The sequence below is a fragment of the Furipterus horrens genome, unplaced genomic scaffold, assembly GCF_987537825.1.
Source record: "Furipterus horrens unplaced genomic scaffold, mFurHor1.1.pri manual_scaffold_10, whole genome shotgun sequence".
Lineage (NCBI taxonomy): Eukaryota > Metazoa > Chordata > Mammalia > Chiroptera > Furipteridae > Furipterus > Furipterus horrens.
Genome location: NW_028327180.1, coordinates 42,665,267 through 42,690,934, shown reverse-complemented (window position 1 = coordinate 42,690,934; position 25,668 = coordinate 42,665,267). Strand labels below are relative to the sequence as shown.

General features: G+C 49.3%; 1 protein-coding gene across 3 annotated transcripts; it reads right to left on the bottom strand.

Annotated features, from left to right (window-relative positions):
* Window positions 1-1,081: 1,081 nt before the first annotated feature.
* On the bottom strand, window positions 1,082-24,012 carry SLC44A2 (solute carrier family 44 member 2 (CTL2 blood group)). Of its 3 annotated transcripts, none has more exons than XM_090289573.1 (22): window positions 11,637-11,768; window positions 11,083-11,131; window positions 9,626-9,699; window positions 9,413-9,497; window positions 8,750-8,834; window positions 8,454-8,564; window positions 8,321-8,381; window positions 8,108-8,231; window positions 7,908-7,991; window positions 7,702-7,814; window positions 6,229-6,360; window positions 6,032-6,131; window positions 5,863-5,955; window positions 5,605-5,692; window positions 4,828-5,090; window positions 4,648-4,742; window positions 3,934-4,037; window positions 3,755-3,828; window positions 3,596-3,666; window positions 3,357-3,445; window positions 2,137-2,221; window positions 1,082-1,301 (listed from the first exon to the last, which is right to left on the bottom strand). In XM_090289573.1, exons 1-22 carry the CDS (start codon window positions 11,671-11,673, stop codon window positions 1,195-1,197), a joined length of 2,124 nt encoding a protein of 707 aa, XP_090145699.1. In that variant the 5' UTR covers window positions 11,674-11,768; the 3' UTR covers window positions 1,082-1,194. The 3 variants fall into 3 exon arrangements, with proteins under 3 accessions (XP_090145699.1, XP_090145698.1, XP_090145697.1); XM_090289572.1 differs by lacking the exon at window positions 11,637-11,768 and adding an exon at window positions 23,867-24,012 and having other exon boundaries at window positions 1,238-1,693; XM_090289571.1 differs by having other exon boundaries at window positions 1,238-1,693; window positions 11,637-11,771.
* Window positions 24,013-25,668: the final 1,656 nt, after the last annotated feature.

Below are 25,668 nucleotides of genomic sequence, written 5' to 3'. Positions count from 1 at the left end.
ACTTTATTAGTGGTTGGAATGCAGTTACATTCAGGGGTGTGTGGACAGACCAGGGAGGGAGGGCTGGCAACAGGCACAGGACATGGAGACCCCACACAGGAACTTCTCCCTCTCCAGGATCCTGGAACGGTACTGATGAACAAAAACACGAAGTTGGGGGCCTTAGGATACGGTAAAGAGGGAACCAGGAAACCTAGGTCCTGAGCTCAATGAATTTGGCAAAAGGATCCTCAAAATGAGGCGACTGGGCAGGTGGGCCCGGTGTGCACGTGGCATCTGCCCTGCACCCCTTCCCCTGAAATTGTCCCTTGGGTGGATTCAGTTTCTTTTCTCTCTTACAAAGAGAGCTATGTCAATAATTGGCAGAGGAACGGAGAAAATTCAACCCAGCTCCTCCAGCCAGCCAGCCAGCAGGTTTCCATTAGGCAGTTATTAGTGGTCTCCTCCCTCCTGCTCAAAGCAGCCTCCCAGATAGTCTCACTCCCTCATCATCCATCAACAAACAGGGCACGCTGCTGCCCCCCATGCCGGACGACACTCCCACCTGAGCACGCATACCATACCCCACTGTAGCCAAACCAGATAACAGAAGGCACTCCTCAGCGGCCCCATCTCAGCTGTTGAGACACACAGAAAGAAGCTAATAGACCCTTTAATGCATAGCCAGGTTAAAAAACATAATAAAGAAATGCATGTGGCAGCCTGCGAGCCAGTTCTTCAGCTATGAGAAGGGGCATTGTCCTGGCTTGAGCAGATACAGTGAACCAGGGCCTTTCAGAGCTGGAGCTTACTGTGGCCACGGCTCCCACAGACACAAACGCCATCCCACCATAAGGGAACAGGAAGCTTGAGGCAGCCCACAGAGCTTGGACCCCATTGCATGCCAAACACATCAAGAGCCCTCGAGGGACTTCTTCCCATCCAGGCCAGTGAGGGCTGGACTGACTCATCACTCAGTCTTGTGGAGGCCACCATGAAAAGTCTGACTGACCCTTGGCATAGGGAGGAGAGGTCCCAGATCCTCCAGGTCCCCAGAAACTGGTGATAACTGGATGATGACGGGGGGTGGGGGTGGGGGGGGGGTGGTGGTGGCAGTGACAGGACTTCAGGTGAGCCCAGTGGGCTGGCAGTTCTGACCCAGCTGCAGAGCACCCAGTGTGAGACTTTGCAGGGAGGTGAGAGAAGGTGGGGCCTTTAAGACTCCGCCAGCTTCTTGTTGGTCTTGTTCAAAAGCTTCTTGAGATTGGAAGACATGAAGTAAGGCCTCTCGGCCGAGCCATCATTCCTCTCCAGGTCCTCCACTGCAGAGAGACCCCAGAGCAGGTGGCATGAGGGGAGCTCATAGGCAGGGGCCTCTGGGGACAGGGCAGGCAGGGGCCACAGAAGCCTCAGAGGGTTAGGAAGCAAGACACACTGGGGCTGGAGAGGGGCAGACTACTGGGGGCTTGGGAATGGGACACACACACGCTCCCCACACTCCCAGGCAAGGAAGCCCCGCATGCACCCCCGGTCTACAGGGAGGAACAAGGAGGTCTGCCAGGTCGCAAGCTGGCCTTGCTCCTTCTCTACTCCTACTCCTCGACTTCTGCCCGCTTCCCCTCCTCCGCACTCCCCTTCAACAGGATGTCTCTCAGCTCAGGCGACATGAAGTAGGGTCGCTCCTGAGAGCCGTCATTCCTTTCCAGGTCCTCACCTGGGCTCCCCCCAGGCACCGGCAGGGGGAAAATGGGGTGGTCAGGAAGGAAGGGGAAGGGGAGGCAGGAAAGAACAGGGAAGCCAGCAGGCATGGAGGAGAGGAAGATAAAAGAGAAAAAAAAAACAAAAACAGACAGATTGAGAGACCAGAGTTAGTGGCAGCCACAGATTCCCCCCAACAAAGCTGGAAACTAGGAAGCCAAGGGCCCAGGGGCAAAGCCTTCCAGCTGCAGCCTAACCCAGGGGACAATAGGATGGAGCAGCTCTGAGCGCGGGGAGGAAGCTGAGATGGCATGCCACGGCCCTAGAATCAGGGACAGCCAGTCCGTGGGAAGCTGGGGGCATCAGGCAGGTGAATGTATAGCCCCATGGGAAGCTGCTCTGCCCAGAGGGGAGAAGGGAGTCAGGGCCCAGCAAGCGTCAGGGTGAAGGGTCACTCACAGAAGCAGAGGAACAATGTATCCACACACATGCCGTAGACACTGAAGAAGCCGTGGGCAATCAGATAGGAACCGATGATCACAGTCTGCATGAGGGGATAGGAGCTGTTTCCCTCCCAACTCCTGCCCAGGGCAACTCCCACCCCAGGCCCTCCCAAGCAGGGATCACACTCATTCCTCTACTGATAAGCCCTCCTGAGAATAACAACCTACCTAACTCCTCACCCCTGTGAGCAGGGCCCTACCATCCACAGGACAGTCTTTGTTCTCTTCAATCCCAGGGCCTTTGCACATGCCATTGCCCTGATTTAGTCTAGTTTATTATGCTTCCTCATTTTTCTGCTTTAAGCTCAAACATCAAGTCCTCAGGTACCACCTCCTCCAAGAAGCTGCCTCTGCCATCTGGAACCTGTTTCACGCATTCCTAGTACTGAGTACCCCTCCTCTGAGATCTTCATCTGGCTGCAATGTTATGCATGTTTAGGGCATCACAGGTTTCATGCCCGCCCACATCCCCACTAGACTGTGTCTCTTTCAATTATTGCAATATCCCCAGTAATTTGGTGACTCACAAGGCCTTGGTGGTACCTGATAAACACTGACTGAAGCCAGTGGACCTTAGATTAAATAACTTGCCCGAAGTTACACATCCTAGAACTAGAAAAGAGGACTAAGATAAAAATCTAGGCCATAGAGCTCCAAGGCCTATACTCAGATTTCCTGCTTCTTAGGGGTGATGACCTAACCCCTCCAGGGCCTGTCACCTCCCCGCCCTTATCTCCTTCCACACTAGCCTCACTGGTTTCCTCTCTGCCTGGTATGCCCAGTATGGTCTCACCTCAGGGTCTCCGTCCCTGTTCCCTAAGCCTGGTGGTTGCCTGCATCTCCTTCAGACCTTAGATCTGATATCACTTCCACAGTGAAACTGCCTTGACTCCCAGACCTGCAAAAATCTTCCCCCACAGGCTCCAAATTTCCCTAGAATTCTGCCCTGTGGCATGTACCAGTTTGCAATCTTGTATCAACTAGTATCATTGACTGATGTCACTTTACCTCTAAACTAAGTCTTCAGTGCATGGTACATAGTAGATGCTTAATAAATGTGAAAATAACCAATCCCCTACTTCTGACCTTCACCTATATCTATCCCATCAGAGAGAGCCAGGTGAGCCCCAGTACTTCCGTCTCCCTTGACACCTGCCCATCCCCAAAGTTCCATACCAGTATAGGGACCCAGTAATAATTGAGAGGTGGTGCTGTGTCTTGTATGATCCTAATACGGTGGGTGAAGAAGAAGAAAGCCAGGATCCCTGGAGAAGGGGACAAAACCAAGATGGCTGCGGGTTTTGGCTAAAGGAAGTAGTTCCCCACAAAGACCCAACCTATCACAGAAGAAGGCATGGGGACCCCACAGCCTACTAGGTTCCCACAGCCAGACAGGCTGGGTAAACAGCACTCACCCACGCTACCCACAATCAGAAGTTTGCCCAATAGGAAGAGGAAGTCAGTAACTTTGTCCAGGACAGCCACTCTGCAAGGGAGAGTGAGGAGCAGGTGGGAATGTTGCATCAGAAACCAGGGGAGGTGGGAGGTGGAAAGAGGATGGTATTTTCTCTGACCTGATGATGTTTCTCATCAGCAGGAAGAAGGCATTCTTGGCTGATGTGCAGAAGTTGGTACCATAGATGGCAATCTGGAGGCAGATAGGAGGAAAGGATCAGGCCCTCTGGGTGGGAATGAAGGTTCCTCCCACCCAGTAGAAGCTGGTGGGTTGGTTCTGGGTCCCAGGCCTACAAACCATGATGTAGGCATTCCTGTTGAGGAATTTAATGAACTTCTCCAGGCACCAGAAGCAGCATTTGAGACAGGTCATGAGGAACTTGGCAAACTTGTTGTCTGCAGCTAGAAGAAAATGGAGGGATACAAAGGTGAGGGGACACCTCCACATCCTTATTATGCACACTCGCCACCATGTTGGACTCCTGGAGGCCACTTCTCAGAGACAAGAAGAGGAGACTCCTTGATCCAGGACACTTGGGGGAGATGCCTCCAATGAGGGACCCAATCTTGAAGTTTTTCAGCCCAGCCTCTGAGACAGGAACCAATCACAATCCACACCACTGCTCTGGCCCTGCATTCTAGGCAGACACCAATCTTCTCAGTCTCCCACAGTACAATTAATCCCAGCCTGAGGGCCCCTCAATTAGAGAGTAGTCTTAGCCCCGCCCTCCTCAGAACAAACAAATCCCAGCCCAACCCTCTCCCTTCAGGAACCAGTAGTGGCCCAGGCCTATAGGTCCTGCACCCTCAGAGGTAAGAACTTTATCCAGTGGGCTCTCAGCAGCATCTCCATGGCAGGAACCAATCACCCAAGCACTTCAGGCATCCCCAGTCAGAAATCAATCACTGTCCCATCACTTTAGCCTCTCTCCCAAGCAAGAACCAATTCTGATTTGTCCCTCAGTCCCACCTTCCCAATTTAAGGTCAAAGCCCACAGCATTTGGGCCTCACCTTTCAGGCGCTGGTCCAAATACTCCAGTATCACTCGGATTGTCTGGACAATGGCCAGAATGAGGGCACCAAAGGCCAGGGAGCCTGTGTGGTACCTGCAGGCCAAGGACATCATCTGTGGCAGGGCCATGCCTCCTCCACTCCATCTCACCCCCACCACCAGCCCACCTGGGATCCCACCTGAGCGCCCGGCTGAAGGCAGCGAAGAGTGGGAAGGCAGGCAGGTCATCTGGCTTGTGTAGGGCCCAGTAGTAGGAAGCGAAGGCTCCAGCTAGTGTAACCTGGCCTAGCGCCAGCACAAAGTTTGCCAGCCAGAAGAACATGAAGGCATTGAAGATCTGCAGGCCCAGCAAGGCCCTGTGGTAACCCGACTCACCACCATAGAAGGCGAACTGGCAGTGGGCTCCAGGACATAGGTGGGATTCATTAGAGGAGGGGAAGGTCTGTGGGAGTAACACGGAGCTCAGTCACAACATAGGGACCTGGGATTCAGAGTGGGCTCTGGGCAGAAGGTCTGGGTCAGCAATACCATGGAGTGGGACAGGAGTCATGGGAATCAGAGTTAAGTCAAGGAGTTGGGGGTTCAGGATTGGGGCTTCTACAAGAGGTTCTAGAAATAAGACTAGGGGATTATGGAATGGACGTTAATGGTGGACAGCGAGGCAGCACAGGCTATTCTGGGGATCAGGGTGGGGTCATGAGTCAGTGGGCTGGTTACGTGGACAGGAGTGGCAGAGATCAGTATGAGGACCACAGGGGCTAGTGGAAGGCCATCACTGAGTTAAGAGAGGGTTGTGGGAGCTGCCAAGTTTTATCTCTTCCCCTCCATGCCCCCATATCCAGCACAGGGCAGACAGCATGTGCCAAGTGTTTGCTGAATGGTACTCAAGTTGGGATGAGGTTTCAGATTCTCTAAGGGCTGCTTGGGAAATCTACCTTCTACCTCTGGACACCCACCTCAGGGTTGCAGGTTTTCCCAATAACTGGGCAGGCGGTGATGTCATCAAAGATCTTATAAATGGCTTCATTGGAAGTGGACAGGAAGCTGGAGGCTCATTAAGGAACCCAAGGTCTGAGATGGGGGACTTTAGGGGCTTGTGGGAAAGGATCCCTTCCCCACCAAGTTCTGGACCTGCCCCAAGCTGCAGGTCACTTCCAGGCAAGTTGGTCTTTAGTTCTCCCTGGGATTAGGAATCGGGGTCTAACAGTGGATACACAGCAGTGCTGGCCCAGTAGGCGATGCAAAGGCACAGCAGGAAGAAGGTGACCAGTGGGTACAGCATGGAGCACATTACATATCCCACAGCCCTGGGGAGCAGGACAGACATGGGCATCAGGGTCCCAGAAGCCCTGGGATCACCCAGCCCAACACCCTGGCACGCACTTGCTGGCTTCTTTGATGAGTGCAATGGCGATGAGAATTCTCTTCCGTAGAAAGATGAGCAGCAAGATGATAATAACCTCAAGGATGCTCAGAATTATCACTGTAGGGGGCAGAGGACAGCAGAGTCTGCCAGCTGCCTGGGTTCCCCACTCTCTCCCAGACCTAACTAGAGGCAGAAATGGAGGGTTGGGACTCACTGAAGGCCATCCAGGTCTGCTGCAAATGCAGGTACACGCGGAAGTCTGTCTGAAAGCCAAGGTCCACCAGGGACATGTCGGAGCCAGCTTTACCATGCAGTCGGGCATACTCCATGTAGCAGTGAAATATACCTGCACAGAGGAATTGCCACGTTACAGCCCACCAACTACTCCCCCAACGTAGCAAAGCAGATACAACCACCCCAATTTCAAAGAAGCAAAAACAGAGGCTGAGAGGGGCTGCCATTGCTTGCTCCTGCCAGGTCCTTTGCATTTGTTGCCCTCACTTACTGGTACATCCTCTCCCCATCAGATCCTTCATGTCCTCCTGTGCTGAAATGTCACGTTCTCACGGGAACTTCCAGGAACCCTTCCCCTTTTTAGAATTTTACCCTTTCACACTCCAACTTCTTATCCCTCTTCTCTGCTTTGATATCCTAGAGGGCTTTCTGGTTTGTTTCTCATCTGTCTGCCCCATACCCCCAGGAATATAAGCTCCACAGGAATATGGATTTGTCTTGTTTTATTCATTGGTATAAGCCCCGCACCTAGAAAACTGCCTAGAAGACAGTAGGCACTCAGTATATGTTTGATAAATAAATGAATGAATCAATAAGTGTCAGGATGCTGTGTGGCCTGAGGCTTTCCTCTGACCTCTTTGCGACTCTGTAACAATGATTCAAGAATAGGAAGGGAGGCCATGGGTGTTAACATCCAGTGGGGCAGCATTAGGGATTTCAGCATTCTTCTTAGCTCTTTGTAGAAGAAAATTGTGAAACACAGATAAAGTAAAAAATAAAAAAAAAAAAGTCTAGTTGCCCCAAATGCCAGCATCCAGCTAGAAACCACCAATAACATGAATATTTTAATATCTGTGTCCTCAGACTGGGTTGCATATCAGGCCATTTTTCCTCCTGGAAATTTAAATGAATAATCAGAATATAAAGTCCTGGGTTTTGATCTTGGCCTCTAGGCTTCACAGGCCTCAGCTCTCCCATTTCCACATACTATCTTCTTCTCATTAAACCTTGTAACAAGTAAATATTAATTATCCCCATTTTATAGAAGAAGAAATTGAGGCACAGGCAGGATGAATCACTTGCCCAAGGTCAGAGTGAGGAGCTGGCAGAACCAGCATTTGAACCCCCAGCTTTCTGATGACAGAGCAGGCATCCTTAGCCACTGTCCTGAGTAGTCTACTTGCAAATTCCTTTTAGTGTTGATAAAATACAGATCCAGGCCCCAGTTTGGAAGACTATGATTTAACCCATCCCCCCAGAATGAGCACTGAGATTGTTTTTCCAGTGTCTGCTGTCATAAACAACACTGAGATGAACCGCTTCACAAATCTGCCAAATAAAAGATAGAGGACATTTGATGGCTTAGGAGAAGATTCTTAACGGGCCAGTGCCAGGTCAAAGGGCATGAGCATTTTTTGAATTCTGGGGAGGGAAGTAGAAAGGAGATACGCACCGTAGCCCAGTACCAGTATCACCATGACAATCATCACCCAGACCATAATGCCAGCCAGGAAGCGCAGCAGCACGATAAACAAGAGGCTCAATACCATAGCAATGACCAGGCCTCTGGGGGACAAAATGGTGGCATGAGCAGGCCTCACCCTTTCACCAGCTTCAGACTGCGCATCCCAGGAAAGGCCACCATCCCTCCCATCTTACATGACAATCCAGTACCAGGAGACTGTGTAATCTTCAAATATCCGCATGGCTAGCTGCCGAGCCTCCAGGACCCCATTGGCCTTCCTGGGGTAAGGCAGATGAGGGTAGTGTCAGACTCCTCCCTGATTGGTTCAACCTCAGGGGATGCCCTGTCCCACCCAGGAAAGCGCAATGCCAGTGTGGTAGGCTGCAGTCCTCACTTGGCGCCCTCAACCAGCTCAGTGATGTTTTTCCGAACGCCGTGCCCATCCTCATAGGTCGTCTCATTGCCCACCATGAGGACCCCCTCATGGGCGTGGATGGCTGGGAAGCATCGTCGGGCCACTGCATGGAGCAGGGGATGGAACAGCAGTCAAGCTGAGCCCCTGACATGTCCCCACACCCCGCCCAAGTTCACAGAACTCCAGACTCACAGGGTGTACTAGGAATGAGGACAGCAGGGCAGTCGCCATCCCGAAGCACCTCAACCACGGCCTGTCAAGAGAAGGGGCAGTCAATCCCCCAGACCAGCACCCTCTACCTGGCCCTGCCTAGGCTTTCCCTCACCTTGCTGTTCTGGAACCCAGGCACGCAGAACTGCTTGTAGTACTCCCAGTCCTGGGAACTGCGAGCATTCAAGTAGGTGAGGTATCGGTCAGGGCACTTCTCCACGCAGATCTTTGGGGCAGGGGGAAAGCAGGATTGGGTGGGGTCAGATACCTGAGCCCCACTCAGAACAGAAGTTCCACCTCCCATTTACCAGAGAAAAAGAAAAAGCCGGGTAAGAAGCTATCACTGCAGTGAAAAAAGAACCTAGTGATAGAAATGGGAGACAGAGAAGGGATGGGAAGGGGACGAGTTACCTGGGGGGTGGGACACTGGAATTCCAGCAGGACCAGGGGACTGGCGCACTTCACAATGTTGAAATAAAACAGGTAGGGTTTGTTCCTGGGGTTCAGGAAGGGAGATAGAAACTCAACCACCTTACATAAAATATCTTAATGAAAACAACAATAATAACTGCAGCAGCAGCAACTCTATGCCAGGTGCCAGTCTAAGCTCTGCACACATGTAGGTTCATCTAACCATCACAAAAGTCCTATTAGGATGAGACTATTATAATCCCCATTTTGGAGATGAGGAAAACAAGGCCCAGAGAGGTTGAGATACTTGCCCTAGGTCATACAGCCAGAGACTGGCGTAGCCCTCACTTTTACTGAAGTAAAAGAACTCCCTCTTTTACCTCAACTGTTCGTGACCGTCTGACATCAGATCCGACACTGTCTCTTCTCTGTCTTTCTCCCATAAAACACAAGCCTCCAGCAGACAAGACTCTTAACCTCTCATTTAATGCTGTGTCCCCAAGGTCTAGTACAGTGGCTGGGGATGGTGGGAGTTTTATACATATTTGTTGATTAGACTAACGGATGGGTGGAGGGAGAAACCTAGAACCTTCTCCCCAGAACTCACAAAGCCCTCCTGCCCATTCCTCCCCAGACCCATCAGGCCCGGAGAGCCAGACTTACGCATTTTTCGTGCCCTTCTGCCCACAGAACTCGCCTCGGCTATCAGTGGGGTAGATCACCTTTCGAGGGTCTCCATGGGTCCAAGCTGTGGAGGAATCCAGAGATGCTGAGGCATTGCCTGCCACTCCTTAGCAGCAGCCCCACCCCTTTCCCAGGGGCTGTGGCTTGCCCTCTCACCCTGGAACCCCAAGTCCTGTCCGCTCCTCCACTCACCTATGATCCCTACAGCCACATATCCCACGATGGCCAGGAGGAGGAACACACAGCAAATGATGTCTGTGCAGCCCCTGGGAGAAAGGGACAGTGTCAGAGGAGGAGCTTTGTTGTTCCGAGTATCATGCCCTGACCAGGAATCGAACATAACCTTGGCATTATAGGGACAATGTTCTAACCCAGGGGTCTCCAACCCCCAGACCATGGACCAATATACCAGTCCATGCCTGTTAGGAACCGGGCCATATAGAAGGAGGTGAGCCTGAATGTAATGCTCTTGAATCATCCGGAAACCATCTCCCCCTATCCCTAGTCCATGGAAAAATTGTCTTCCACGAAACTGGTCCCTGGTGCCAAAAAAGGTGGGGGACCGCTGCTCTTACCAACTGAGCTATCCAGCCAGGGCCTCACAGACCCACTGAGCCCTGAACATACACTCACACCCATGTGTTATTTGGATACTTGTTCCTGAGTTATGCAAATGTTATATCAAAGGGCATGTGCATTATGTATGAATGTTTTTAAATTTTAAAATTATTTTTATAAGATTATGTTCATGGCAAAAAAAAAAAAAAAAATAAATGTGAACATGGTAAAAATTAAAACCACAAAATGGGAATGTATATAATAAAGAAATGTCTCCCTCCCACACACACACACATCCCTGCCCATCAGTAACCTGTTAATGATTTCTTGTGAGTCCTTTGGGTTATTTATTAGGTACCAATGTTAAAAAAATTTTTTTCCAAAAAAAAAAAAAAAAAAAAAAAAAAAAAAATTTTTTTCCTTAAGCATGACATGATATACCCACTATTCTGTGTCCTGACTTTTTGATATTGAGGGATCCATATCATTACTTAGGGCTCTTGTACATTTTAACTGTATAATATTATAACCTAAGGATCCACTGAAACTTAGCTAACTAGTTGCAAAGGATAGACATTCAGATAGTTGGAGTTTTGCCATTTTAAGAAAGGCAGCTATTTCATACATTTTGTCCATGTATACAAGGTTTATAAAAAATTTTTCCTTTAATTTTAATCTTTGGAACAAAACACTGTACCTTTATTCTTATTTCCAAATTCCCTCTAAAAAACCGCAACTATTATTTTCAAAGCAGAACATGCGTTCAATCTACTTTATCTTTGCTAATCTGTGATAGAAAATTCTTTTTGGTTATTGTTTTAAATTACATTCCTTTACTTTCCAGTAAATTTGAACATTTTCCCATAATCTCATTGTCTACAGTATTTCTTGTTCCAGTATTCTACCTGACTTTAAAAAAAATTTTCATTTGTAAGGACTCTGTATATTAAGGAAATTAGTCCTTTCATCATAAAGTTGCAAATATTTATCACCAGTTTGTTGGAGAATTGATGGGGGAGTGTCAGGAAACACGGGCAGGACGGTATTAGCAGAGACACCCCCCTCACCCCATAGGAACCCAGGGCCCTTACCTGTTGTAAATGGGTCCTTTGAAGGTGGGGTCATACTTCTGTGGAGTTCCTGAAAATGAGCAAGAAAGAGGTGGGTGGACCAAGGAGCCACTGGGAGACCTTCTCGCAGATGGCTCCTAGGAGTATCTTTGCCCCAGGAGTCAATTTCAGAGACCTGCAGATTCTCTGCCTCATCCAAACTCCAGCAGAGGACACACCCAAGCCCCCAGCAGGGCAGGCCGGGGCGTTGCCGGGGGGGGGGGGGCGGGGGGGGTTGCTAATTGGATTTATCGGCTGGAGGCCACCCACTGAGGAGGGGATTGGAATGGGGGCCCCCAAGGGAGCTAGGTAGAAAGGGGAGAGTCCAAGGTGGAAACCCCTCAGGAGTACTGGGAGGGGGCTTCAAGAACGCGCCCTTCGGGTGAGGGGATTTGGAGGGGCCTCTGAGAGGCTCTCGGGGGTAACACTGGTATGAGGGGCGCAGGGAGGCGATGGTAGGGGGGTGGCTGCAGGATCGGCATTCCCTCTGCTCCCTCCCAGCGGCCAGGCCCGGGTGCGGGAGGGGGGCTGCCTACCGTGCTTCCCGTAGTAATGCTGCTGCTCGCCCCCCATCCCTGCGGCGCCCAGCCCCGGCGGCCGCCAGCCTGCTCCCGCGCCCCTTCGGCCCAGGGGTCTGGCCGCGTGGGCGTCCCGAGGGAGGGACCGTAGGGCCGACTGGCGGGCGGCTCCTCCCAACAAGGAGCCGGGCGGGGCAGCCCAAACCAGTCAGACCGGCCCCAGCCGAGCAGCTGCCAAGAAACTGACCCGACGGAGGAAGCGGGGAGAGGCCGGGCGGGGCGTCAGCTGCTCCCGCCACTCACCGTCCGGCCGGATTTAGCCCTCCCCGCCCCCTGCCCAGCCCCCACGGGGGGAACCTTGAGGCTTCACCTGGCCCTTGGCCCGCCCCCACCTCTTCACCAGGCCACACACCTCTTAACCTGGAAAGGGCGTCTAATGTTGCTCCATTCTCTAGGTATGGAAACCGAGGCACAAAAAATTTCAATTTCTAACCTTTGGGGCCGCAAAACCGGCAGATGGTTGGCCCCAAACACCCAACTGTAAAGTACTTGAGCTGAAAATTCTCAAACCAGTGGATGTATTTTATTTGGAGCTGCATTTCTTAAAAATTAAATGCCAACAGTTAAAACATGGGGAGAATTCCCGTAAAAATTCACATGGCCAGTTTCTTGAAAACTGGAGAATTGGGGCTGGCTGACCCCATGCCACATTCCTGCCTGGCACTGTCCCCAGCAGCTAGTTCCTTTGTGGCCCCCAAAGCTACGTCATCCCTGCACACTCTCACAACTGTGAATCCAGAAGCCATTGTTTTATAGAACACTATTTATTGAGCCCCTACTGGGAGCAGGCCCTAGGATGGGCACCAGGCACCATGGCAAGTCAGAAAGACCCTGTCTAGCACGTCTCATGGAGCCAACATCCTACTGGGTGGCCTTGGATTTAAATGTTCCTTCTGCCCCACTGAGCCAGAGGACACTTAGGCCAGTGCATACCTTGCCTTTCCTGAGCCTGTTCCCTCAACTATGAAATGGGGCTGAAGTATAAAACCAAAACTGGTCAAAGACCAGACATGGGATGCCAGGAGGAATACAGCTGACATGGAGGTAGACAGTTGCCAAAGGGGTGTTTAATCAATGCGGGTATACAGTAGGGATAAGGTGTACTGTCAGCATGAAGTTGTACAGCCATTCTGGGGGTATACAATCGGCAGAGGGTGCAGAGTCAGCTGGCTATACCCCCCACACCAACCATCCACCCCCATGTAAACTGAATACTCCCTCAATCTCATTGCATCTCCCAACAGCCATTGGGGCCAGTGTGTACTTTACATTACAGTTAACCATATACAGTTGGCATGGGGGTAGTCGGCAGGAATATATATTCAATGTGGGGCATACAGTTAGCATGGGATTATTAAGTGCGGTCATATACACTTGGTGCTCAATATTTACAGTTGCTGCCTCACAGTCCCCACCCCCACCCCAACTCCTATCCCATTCTGATCACTAACTCAGCAGTCCTCCAGGAAGGTCACTTCCCGGCAGTGGCCTACAGCTGTGGAGGCCCTACCTGACCCCTGGCCCACAGACTTCAGCAAACAGGCAAGGCCCAAGGCTCTAAGTCATGGCCTTGGGTGACCAGGCCTCCTAAAGAAATCCTGTGGTTCCTGAAGTCCTGGCTGCAAAGCCAGCTCGGCCCACCCCATGCAGTCTGAGTGGGGCCCATGCTGCAGCTTCTTTTCTTCCCAGCTACACTAGGTCTCTTGGGAACACTCCTGTAGACTCAGGACTTGAACCAATTCCATCCAGATGATTCCCAAGTATCAGTCCTTGGGGAGGGCCTGGCCCCCAAGCTGTACACCGCTGAGACACCTGTCTCCCAGTGCCCCACATAGGGTTCTCATTGGTATCTCATATTCAGGACTGCCACATTCCAGTCCCTCCCTAATTGTCCCCCTATCTGCCTCAACTCAGAAATGGCAACTGTCTTCCAGAGCACTCAGGCCAGAAACCTGGGATGTCTCTCTGCTTAACATCAGCCCTACCTTCAGAATCTACTCAGTATCCAACCATTTCTCACTCATTCCTTGGCCTAAACCCTTGTTACATGGCTGTCATCCACCCTGGTTTCTCAACTCCCACCCTTATTCCCCACTATGTTAATCCCACTGCAGCCAGAGCCTGCAAACACCTGAGTCAGGGCACATTCTTCCTCTGCCCTAAACCCTCCATGGCTCACTCAGAGGAGAAGCCCAACTCTTCATTATAGCCCACAAGGCCCTGTCCCCTCACTGCCCTCACCTCCTCCCTCTCTCCCCTTTGCTCATTTCATTCTAGCCTCTCTGGCCTCCTGGTTACACTGAAAACTCACCAGTTGTGGTCTCGACTTAAGACCTTTGCACTTACTCCCTTCACCTTGTTAAGTTCTTCCTCAAGAAGTCCATGTGGCTCCATCTCCTTCAGGCCTCTGCTCAAAGAGCACCTCCTCGGAGAGGCTTTCTCTGACCATCCTACCTAAAACAGCACCCTTTTTCCCTCCATTAAATCACCTTGTTTTATTTTGTTTCTTACCACCACCTGACATATCACACATTTATGCATTGGCTGTTTGTGGTCTGCCCCCATGCCCAAGGACAGGGATTTATATTTTTGTTTTGTTTGTGGCAGTGCCCCCAGTACCCAGCAAAGCGCAAGGAATAGAACAGGGACTCAAGAAGTGTTTGTTGAATGAATAACCACAATATATAATCCATGTATATACAGGCGACTCATGAACAAAATGGGTTTGAACTTGTGTGTGTCCACTTATGTGGATATTTTTCAATAAATATGTACCATACTATAAATGTACTATCTCTTCCTTGTGATTTGCTTAATAATGTTTTCTTTTCTCTAGCTTAATTTATTATAAAAATACAGTATATAACACATATAACAAACATAACGTGTTAATCAACTTCTCGTTATCAGTAAGGCTTCTGGTCAACAGTAGGCTATTAGGCCATTAGTAGTTAAGTTTTGGGGGAGTTATTACACACAGATTATCCACTGTGTGGGGTGTCAGCACCCCTAACCCCTATGTCATTCAATGGTCAAGTGTATAGCTAAGACTGAAAATTAAAATGCAGCTTAAGAGTTTTCCAGGTGTGCATATTTGAAAAATGTATTTGTAACCCTGGCTGGTGTAGCTCAGTGGATTGAGTGCCAGCCTGCAAACCAAAGGGTCGCTAGTTCAATTCCCAGTCAGGGCACATGCCTGGGTTGTGGGCCAGGTCCTAGGTGGGGGCGCATGAGAGTCAACCACACATTTCTCCCTCCCTTCCCCTCTCTCCAAAAATAAATAAATAAAATCTTAAAATATATGTGTATATTTGTAAATTGTATACATAAAAGAATTTAATACATCACAAATGTGGAATTTCCAGTTGGCAGAGAAAGGATAAATCAGTCAGTAGACTTGACTGCATTTGGAAGAAAATAAAGTTAATTCCACCCCTATACATAGCAAAACAATTCCACATGGATTAGTCATGCAAACATATAAAATCTCAAAATGATTACCATTATGAAGGGAAGCCAAAGGAGCATATTTGTATCATCTGAGAAGAGGTGAGACTGGTACGGAGGGTGGAGGAGAGATAAAGGAGCACCAAGTTTCTTGTGTCAGCTAAATAGTAGCCAGACTGGCAGAGTGGGAGCAGCCACTTAACAGCTGGTGCTAACAGACGAGGGCCTTTCAGCCACTGGCTCTTAGCTCTTCACTGTATTGGAGATACTGCCATCAACCATGTTACAGCAGAGGAAACTAATGCTCATGGAAGGGAAGCAACTTGCTCAATTGCCTAGCAACAACTGGTAAGTCCCCACTCCAGGTCTGATGGGTGAGTGGGAGCCACTAAGCGTGTTTGGGCAGAAGCATAACCAGGCCAGGCTGGGGAGGGAAATCTCAGACAGCTCTCAGGGAAATTGGTGGCTGCCAATGGGATAGATGAACCATGACCTTGTGTGTGAATTTGTTATCCCTCTGTAAGATGGAACTAAAGATGCAGAGAAGGGCACCTGGCATAGGTTTGGCTCAGAGTCTGGGTGATGGGCACTCAAGAATTACAAGAGGGAACACTCGTACTGTCATCTGATGGGTTCCACTAGCTCTCACTAAAATTAGTGGGTGGGGAAGGAGGGAGGTGCAAGGCAAATACTGATGGTTTCTGATAATAAGCCTATTCCAAACCCTGCAGGATGGGAGCTCGCTGAATCTTTGCAACACTGCCAAGGTAGTAATAAGAAAAGTACAAATGCCTCAACGTCTCCATTCACTGACCTGTTTGCCATGTGCCAGGCCCTCTTCTAAAACATCACAGTTGACCTCAGTACATTCTTAGAGCAACTGTGTGAGGTTGATCCTATTATTATACACCTCATCCCCATTTGACAGATGCAGAAACCAAGGCCCAGAGAGAAATACTGTGCACGTGGACACAAAGATGGTGAGCAACAGAGCTGGGCCACCTGTTCCTAAATTAGTGTTTATGAGTTTCCTATGGCTCCGGTGACAAATCACCACCAACTAACTGGCTTAAAGCACCACAAATTTATTATCTTCTAATCCTAGAAGTCAGATGTCCAAAGTGCATCTCACTGGACTAAAATCAAAATGTTGGCAGAGCTGCATTCCTTCTGTAGATTCTCTTTCCCTGCCTGCTCCAGCTTCTAGAAGCTTCCCCCTTTCCTTGGCTTGTGGCCCCTTCCTCCCTCCTCAAAACCAGTACTCCCATCAAGTCCACATCTGCTTCCATTGTCACTGTCTCCTCTGACTCCTTCCAGCCTCCCTCTTTTCTTTATAAGGACAACTGTCCTTGGCCCACCTGAATAATTCAGGATAATTTCCCCATCTCAAAAGCCTTAATGTAATCCCTTCTGCAAATTCCCTTTTGCCATGTAAAGTAACATAGTCACGGGTTCCTGGAATTAGGATGTGGACATCTTTGGGGGGACCATTATTCTGTCTCTAACAGTGTCTTTATCATCTAGGCCAGAGGTTGACAAAATGTCACCAGTGGAGCATACCCACCCACCACTTGTTTTCATGTAACCCGGAGCCACAAATGGTCTTTACATTTTTAAATGGCTGAAAGACATCAAAAGAGGAAGCTATTTTGTCATGTGAAAATTATGTGAAATTCAAATGTTACTGGTCATCAGTCAAATATCCATGGCACACAGCCATGCTCATTTTCATGTCTGGCTGCTTTCACGCTACAGTGACAGAGTTGAGTAGCAGAAAGAGACCATGTGTGGCCCACAAAGCTGAAAATTTTTATTCTCTCAACTTTTACAGAATTTGCCACCTCCTGGTCTCAAGGCCATGAACCAACATGCTGAGCCCGAGCGTGTGCCAGTGTATTTCATGTGCTCTCCTTTTAACAACCAGAAGTGGTAAGACATGTCATTTATTCCACTGTAGTACGGGTCAGGAAACTATGTCCTTTTCCTCACCAGGCTGCTGCTTCCTGTCTGGAGAATGGGACTAAAACTTGTATTTGCTTTGTAGGTGTTGCCAGGACTTGATGCTAAAAACACGCTTAGCACAGGTCTGTGGTATAGGCTTCAACAAACCAGGAGCATGGTCCCATCTGACAGAGCAGGCGAACTGAGGCCACTGGCTGAGACCATGTAGCTGGTGAGTGATGGATCTGTAAAACAAATCAAAGTCCCTCTGCTTTCAACCCAGGCTTTTTCTTTGGCAGTTACTGGGAGAGACAGTGCTAAAGATGTGACAATGGCAGGGGAGAAAGCGTGGGAAAACTGAGTCACTAGGCCAGGCTAGGGGTAGGGGTGGGTTGCAGAGATATCCCTTGGGTCTCCACTTTGCTGGGCACAATGGCCAGCCCACCCCAAGCAGCAGGCATAGGAGATAAGAGAACCAACACAGGCTCCCTGGTTACCACACTGGTGCCAGGACATCCAGTACTACCCAGCCCCCACGGCTTCTGGATACCAGCCAAGTCCCCAAGGCCTACAGTGGCCCAAGGCCTTGCCCCAGCAAGCAGTCTGGCTCACCCTCACCTTCCCAGAAGCCTGTGCATGAGGAATGGGCATCCCAGCCACCCAGATGAGATCCTTTAACAAAAGGTTTTGGAACAGCATGTGGGTGGGAAAACTGGAAGCAATTCTACTGGTCATAATGCTAAGAACAAAAGAGAGAGCGCCTACTGTGTGCCAGGCATTTACTTCTAGAAACTCCTGTCATCCTCACAAGGCTCTGAGGGCAGATGGTACAATACAGAAACTGAGACACAGAAATGTTTACTTGCCCGAAATCACACAGCCAGGAGGAGCTGGGATTTGGACTTTGCCTCTGACACCATGCTCTTGTACTATGCTTGATGAATAACTCTAATTAACTGAATGTTTGCCACGGACCAACCTCCAGGCTAAATGCTGTACCCGAATCAGTGCACTGAGCCCTGGAGACAGAGGGAGCTGATACGGTTGTTATCCCCATTTTATGGATAGAGAAACTGAAGGTCAGGTATGTGAAAGGTATAGATACAAAAGGTTCGAGGATGGGAAAGGGAAAGGTGGTACAGACGTAGGAAGAATGGAACTGGGACTGGAACACAGCCAATGCTGGGTTCCGGAACCTGGCTGAGTCAGAACTCTGTGGTTAGCTCTTTTCCGATTTAGATGTGTTCATCCAGCACCTTGGTACTGGGAGATTTATGCGCTCAACTCATGTTACCACCTCGTTCTGATCTCCTGATTTCTGCCATTGCAGCCCTTAGAGGCCAGGGGCATCTGTGAACATGGGAGTCAGGCCAGGCTCCTCCTCTGCTCAGAACTCTGAACAGCTCCCAGGTCTCTCAGAACAAAATCCCAAATCCTCCCCATGGCCTGAAGGCTCTGCACACTCTGCTTCCATCCCCTTCCTGCCCTCACCTCCTCTCATTTTACCCCTGTTCCCTGTACTCCAGCCACACAGGCCTTCTCACTACTCCTCCTCAAACACATCAGACACAACCCCATCCCAGGGCCTTTGCACAGGCTGTGCCCTCTGCCTGAAACACTACACTGTTCCCCCCTGCTCTGGTCCTCTCAGGATAGCCTTCTCTGATCCTTCCATTTAACGTTTTAAACTTTGCCTCCAGGACCTATATATCACTCCTAACTCCTCTTTCTTGCATTATTTTTCTCCAGAGCCCGTCTCTGACATTCTAAGAATTTCCTGCATTCATCTACTTTCTTGTCTGGTTTCCACTCTAGAATATCAGCTCCACAGAGACAGTGCCTGCTGTGTCTCCCGCATCTAGAAAAGAACTTGACACTTGGTACCTGCACAGTAAGTGTTTGCTGAAGGAGGTTATGAATGAACTTCTTTAGATTAAGTAACCACTCTGCTTATCAAGATCATCGTCGGCAGCCGTCCGTCTGGAGAGACGATGGTGTAGCTTCTTAAGAGTCTATCTGCACCGCCGAGAATGGCTGTGCAGTCCGACTGGGAATGACACAGTATCTGTCTCCTCCCGTGTTGAACCGACATCTTGCGATGACGCTGGAGTGTCCTCTCCAGTAAAGCTGAAGCTACAGAGCCTGGGCAGGGTGATATGGAGGGTCTGTTGTTGCCCATTCAGCAGACCCCCCCTCTCTTCACAGCTGAAGGGTCCAAGGGAAAGACAGAGTCAATACAGCTTGGCTTCAGGTGCGCCGCAGGAGTTGCCGGTGTTGACTACAACGTCAAACCGCCTTAGGGACTCCGGCTCCGGATTTTCTGTCTGGGTTTACTCCCTTAGCCTTTCCCCTGAAGAGGTATGCCGCAAGGCAGCAGAGGTTTTTTGGAGTCAGAGTTTTCCTTCTCTGTTATCAAGATACAAACTTCCATTAGAACAAGATTTCAGACTAAGAAATAACTCACCGTCTCACCCTGGGCCCTGACCCCTCACTTCCCCTCCCTGGGGGCAGTTCCTCTGATTGATTTCCCTTTCCTCCTTCCGTCTACAATTCACAGACAGGAGCAGATTTGTAGTGTTACCGCTGGGTTTTGTCATACATGCTAACAGAATCGGACATTGTTCCCCATCAGAGAGGTTAAACCTACTTCATCTTTTTATACAAGGCAACATAGTATCCTACTTGGGGAACAGTGCAATTTTTCATTAAACCAGCCTGAGGAGCTATAAAAAGATACAAACGCCACACACACACACACAAATTATTAGACTAAATTCTGGCGACTCCTCTGGTACCTCACCTCTGGGATGAGGGCAGCTGGCTGAGGGTTTCTGAAAGAGTTCTTTCAGGTGGAAGGCTAAAGTCTTTGGTGTGGTTGAGGGCTTATATTTAATTTTCAGCCCCCACAGAAAATATATGAATTTTCTTTATTTAAGAGGTTAAAAATCATATTTAAAAATAACCCTCCCTTTCAGGATTGATGGGGCAAGGGCATAAGAGAACTTTCTGGTGTGATGGAAAGACTTTACCAGAGAGGTCTGCAATTATTTTTCTGTTGAGGGCCAGATATTAAAGATTTGTAAGTTTTGTGGTTCACGTATCACTTCTGTTGTGTATTCTTTTTTTCACACACTTAAAACGTTAAAATAATAAATTTTGTTTTATGTCTTTTACCACACAAAAAAATACTACTACTGATAGGCCCTCCTTGGGCATGAGGGGCTTCTGTGGTGGTGGCAATATTTTTTCCTGAACTGGGTGCTGGTTACATGGGTGTTAAAAGTCCTAGAGCCTCATAAATTTAGGATCTGAACCTATTTATGTATGAATTTTCTGCTTCATTAAAAAGTTTAAAATAGTCCCCTTGATTGATTAAATACAAGATGGTCCATCCACAAATGCACTACCTGATGCAACTGTCAAAAAGGATTGAGGAAGCTTTCCAGGCACTGACGTAAGAGATCATCTCCAACATACATTTTTAAAAAATCAAAAAGAAACATGTGCTACAAACACATTTCATTCAACAAATATTTGTTGAGCGTCTACTCAATGCCAGGCACTGTCGATACACCTTCAAACCAAACAGACATGTGTTCCTGCCCCTCATGAAGCTACTGCTCTAGGGATTTGCTGACATTTTTGTAAAAGAAAAAAAATAAAATACAGCCACAAAGTAAAGAATATGTATATATTTGTATGGGACGCTCTAAGGCCTAGACTCCATCTAGAAGACAACATTAGACATTGTAATACTGACATACTCCAGGAAGGGAGTATGGGGCTGGGAGAGGAAAGGAGGAGACTTTTCATGATAAAGCTATAAAGCCTTTTGTAACGTTTGTATTTTGAAGCATGTGAATATATTATATATTATCTCTTTTTAATTTATTTTTTAACAAGGTTGGTTTGTTTGTTTTTTTTTTAATTCTTTTTAGAGAAAGAGAGGGGAAGGCAAGGAAAGCAAGGAAAAGAAACATCAGTAAGTTGCCTCTTGCATATGTCAACCAGAGACCAAACCCACAAAACCCACAACCCAGGCATGTGTCCTGACTAGGGATCGAGCTCACAACCTTTCAGTTCACAGGACAGCACCCTAAACAACTGAGTCATACCAGACAGGGCTATCTCCTTTTTAAAAGTTGCAATTAAGAAGTAAATACCCTCTCCTCCCAATTTTTTTGTTTGTTTGTTTTCCAAATTAGGTGCCAGGCCCTTACTGCTGGCTGAGTTGGACTCTAGGGAAATGGGCCATGGGATTTTTTTTTTTTTTTAACGAGTACCATTCCTTTTTTTCCCAGCACCGCGCCCTCTTCAGAGTCTATTGTTTTAGGTCTAGAATCTTATTCCATGATGCTCATGCTAAGAATGGCAATGCCCATTGCTGACATCCTTCAGGACCGGGATCCATTCCCAGGTTTCCCTTGGAGCCACTGCGTCCCTCTAGACTTGACCTTAGCTGAGAAGGAAACTTTCTGCCCTGCCCAGGTCAGCCTAGTCTATGCCCTGACAAAGAGGGCTGTGCTTCTCTGTCAGCTCATAGAAATCCATGTCCCCAGCCATAGAGGCCTCCTGAGCACACAGAACTTGCCAGAAACTGGGCAAATGGTTCCCAACTGGCCCAGCCGTACAGATGAGGATAGGGTTTCAGAGACGTCACCAACCTGCTCAGGGCCACACAGCTCAAGTTAGAGCCAGGATTTGAGCCTGTGTTTGTCTGATGTCACCCCCTAAATTCACAAAAGCACTGGGGTACAAAGGAAGGATACGCAAGCCACTCTTGCACGCTGTTCCCTAAGGAAAGGTCTCCATTATCTGGTAAGGTCTTCACAGGGCAACCCAAGGGCCCCAGGTTTTTGGTTCTGATGAGAATAGACCTTTTACAAACTAAGTGAGACCTTCCCCCACTTGGAGGAGTCAAGCCATGTGGCCCCCTGCCCTGGAGGAGGTGAGAGCCTGGCTGCACGATCCAGCTGACGCCTCACCTTGGGTTCCTCAGAGCCTCATAGAGAGGGATAATTAAGCAACTGTGTGGTTTGTTTACTGTTCCCTTGGCCTGAAACTTACTTCTTCCAAAATTTCCCACAGCCATCGGCTCAACCTCCAGCCTTTGGTCACCTAAAATAATCCCAGACAATTTTCTCCACATACACGGTATACTGTTCTTTGCTCCACAGCAATTATAACAACCTAGAATTACATATTTATTCCCTTGTTCATTCCCTGTGGTCAAGGATTCTGCTTTGTTCACTGTTGTGCTCTCAGTTTCTAGACCACACCTATTAGATGCTCAATAAATATTTGTAGGTGGGATGTGCTCCCAGTACCCAACAAGGTCTGCTGGGCACAGAGGTCCCCTGTTCCGGGTGTAAGCCTGGGAGGGCCTGGGAGAGTTTGCTCAGGCTCATCCACGACAGGCTCTTTTGGGCCAAATTCAAGGCTGGGTGAATCACATTATTGTCCACTCGGTCCCATCTGTACCTCAGCCTGGCCTCATGGAGCCCGAAGATACCTCAAGTGCTGCCCACAGGCAGGCAGGGTCAGGCTTGGAACACAGGATCCCAGGCTAAAATTTGAAGATCAGAGGTTGCTGGCCACACCGAAGGGACCCACAGCAAGGCAGCTGCAGGGTCTGGGGCCTGAGCCAAAATTCAGAACAAGGGGACCCCTTAAGAGATTGGCAGTTTCAAGCAAGGAGGAGAGTGGGGAGAGTGGCTGGGTGGCGGCCAGGTCCCCGAGTCTCCCTCTCGATTGGGCTGGGCAGGAAGGGTCCCAGCCTCCCCACAAATGTCTCTCTGCAGTCCCTGGGGAGTTGGGGGGTGGGGAGGAAGGGAGACACAGCTCTAGTAGGCTTGTTTTTCTTTAGTTTTGAGTGGTTTCCGGGCCCCTTCCCCGAGGCCATTTACTCTCACGGTTTCCAGGAAATTCCCCTCACACAAGGAGGGGCTGTCGAGCCCCTTTGCCCCAGGGCAGTGCCACCTGGGGCGTGTAACCAGCTCAGACTTAGGGACCCAAAATGGAGAAGAGAAAGAAGAAACTGAGGACCATTCCCCCCAACCCCCGCCCCGCCCTGGCAACCAGGGGGAAGAGAAGCACTGTAGGGCGTGGTTGGGGAGGGTCTTCATCTTGGCTCCGTTCCCGGGGACCCAGAGGCTCAGGCCGCCCTCGGAGATTCGCAGGAGGGGCTTCCAGTCGCCTCGATCCTGCAAAATGGCAGGGGCACCCCCAACCCTTTGCACAGGACGAGGGAAGTTTGCCAATTGTTTCCGGCTTCTTACCTACCTCCTAACCCGAGGCACCCTGTTTTCCGCCCTCCCCAGGCGGCAGGCAAGACCCAATGGGCTTTCACCCTTGCTTTCGTTCTGCCAAGTCCTGCTTCAATATCCCCATCGGGCCAAAAGCCCATGACTGCGACTTCCAGGGAGGTGTGGGCAGGAGGAACAAGTGGACAAAGAGGACTGAAAGCGCAGGGGCCCACCCAGTCCCTTTCCGGAGCCCGGTTCTCCGCGTCTCCCCTCCCCCGCTTTGCTTCTGAGCCGCCCAGATAACGGGACCTCTCGGGCGGAGCATGCGCCGTGCGTACCGGCCCATCAGCCGGATGGAGAGGAGCAGCAACCGGGAGGGGACGCAAGGCGACCTGGCGGGAAGAGGGAGAATGGGCTCGGCGCAAAGAGGGATGCAGGCCCAGGAAGCAGGAGGGGGCCCCAGCTGCAGCGCGGATGTTTAAGATCTCAGACGTCTCCCTCCCCCAAGGCTCCCCAACTCAGCAAAAGCGGCTGCGGAGCAGAGGCGGGTCCTACCGTAGGCTCCGTCCTTCCTCTCGTCCTCCATGGCCACGGTGGGCCGGGAGGGGAATCCGAGCCAGCGCGACCCCAGCCCAGGCGGGCGGGAGGCTCCGCGGGCTACAGTGCCCCGCCCGGGTCCGGCTCCGCCCCGCCCGCCTAGCCCGCTCCGCTTGCCCTTTCCAATGGGAGCCCTGCGCGGGCGGGGGCGGGGGCGGGGCCCGGGAGGGGTTGGGGCCTCAACCTTTGTTTCTCATTTGGACTCCTTGCGAGACCCTTTCGGTGTGTTTTTTGCACAAGGAACAGTTGTCATTCATTAATTCCTCCGTCCACCCATTCATTCATCAAATAGATATTGAGCGCTCTCTGTGTGCCAGTGAACAGACAAAATGATGCCATTTTTTATTCAGCAGATTGGCAAGAATTTGCATTTGGTAACAAACACCAAGCCGGATGAGCAGATGCCATGGGTTACATTGTTCTCTGGCAGAAAGATTAAGTCCAAACCGTGTTCACCCTGTGCGATTCCTATCTGCCATCGCAGGCATGTGTGCATGGAGAGTCCATGCCAAAGAAAGGACGTTACCTGCGGCTTTAATAGTTTTTGTTAAAAAAGGGGGGTGCATACATGTTCACCAACAGAAGACTGCATACAACGTGATGGTAGCGTCACATGAGGGAACACTATGCAGCAGATAAAAAATAAAGTCATCAGGGAAATGCAAGTTAAAGTAATGAAATACCACTACACACTCATCAAAATAGCTAAAACTAAAAAGATAGACAGTGGCAAGTATTGGTGAGCAAATGAAACTCGCCTCCGCTGCTATAGGAATGTAAAATGACACAACCACTTGGAAAAAACGTCTGGTAGTTTCTCATAAAATTAAGCAGGTACCACCATATGACCCAGCCATTGTACTCCTAAGAATTTACCCAATAAAAATAAAACTAATTAAACAAGAAAGAAAGAAAAAAATAAACAAAAACACAAAGATGTGCAGACAAATGTTCATACCACCTTTATTCACAACGGCCCAAAACCGAAACCAAGCCAAATGTCCATCAATAAGTGAGTTGTTCAACAAATAGTAGTCCATCTCTACCATGGAATACTCCTCAGTAATAAAAAGGAGGAAACTATTGGTAAGTGCAAAAGCATAAATATTTTTTAAAAAAGCATTATTCCAAGTGAAAAATGACAGACACTTTCATATGAAGTTCTAGAAGAGGCACAGCTAATCAACCTATGGTAACAGACCTTTGCAGGAGGTAGTGACTGTGAGGACCATAGGATGGTTTTCAGGGGACTAGAAACTGCACTGTGGTTACACAGGTGGGTTCAATTTGTAACAGTTACTAAAATGCATTACTTTTTTTAAATGGAAAATTTTTAAATCATTTCAGAACGAAAGAGGTGGCCCTGCAGGTTGTAACAAGAGTGAATGTTTATGGAGAGCTTACTCAGCATCAGGGAAGATATTAAGTGCTCTATATTAAATCTTAATAACCGTTTTCTGGTTGGGAAAAGTGACACAGAGAGGTTAAGCAACTTATTAAGTGCTTTGCATTAAATCCTTGTAAACATTTTCCAGTTGGGGAAAGAGACACAAAGAGGTTAATTTACTCATAGTTAGTAAGCCTGGGGCTGTACAAGGATTGAACTCATGGAGCTTGACTTCACAACTCACACATTCTTCATACCTCTCAGCCACCATCCTGACAAGTGTAGCCCAACCAGGCTTTTAGGTCCTACTGGTGAGTAAAAATAGCAAGTTGTGTTTAGTGTTTAGTCATGTGTGGTATGAGAAAAAGAGAGA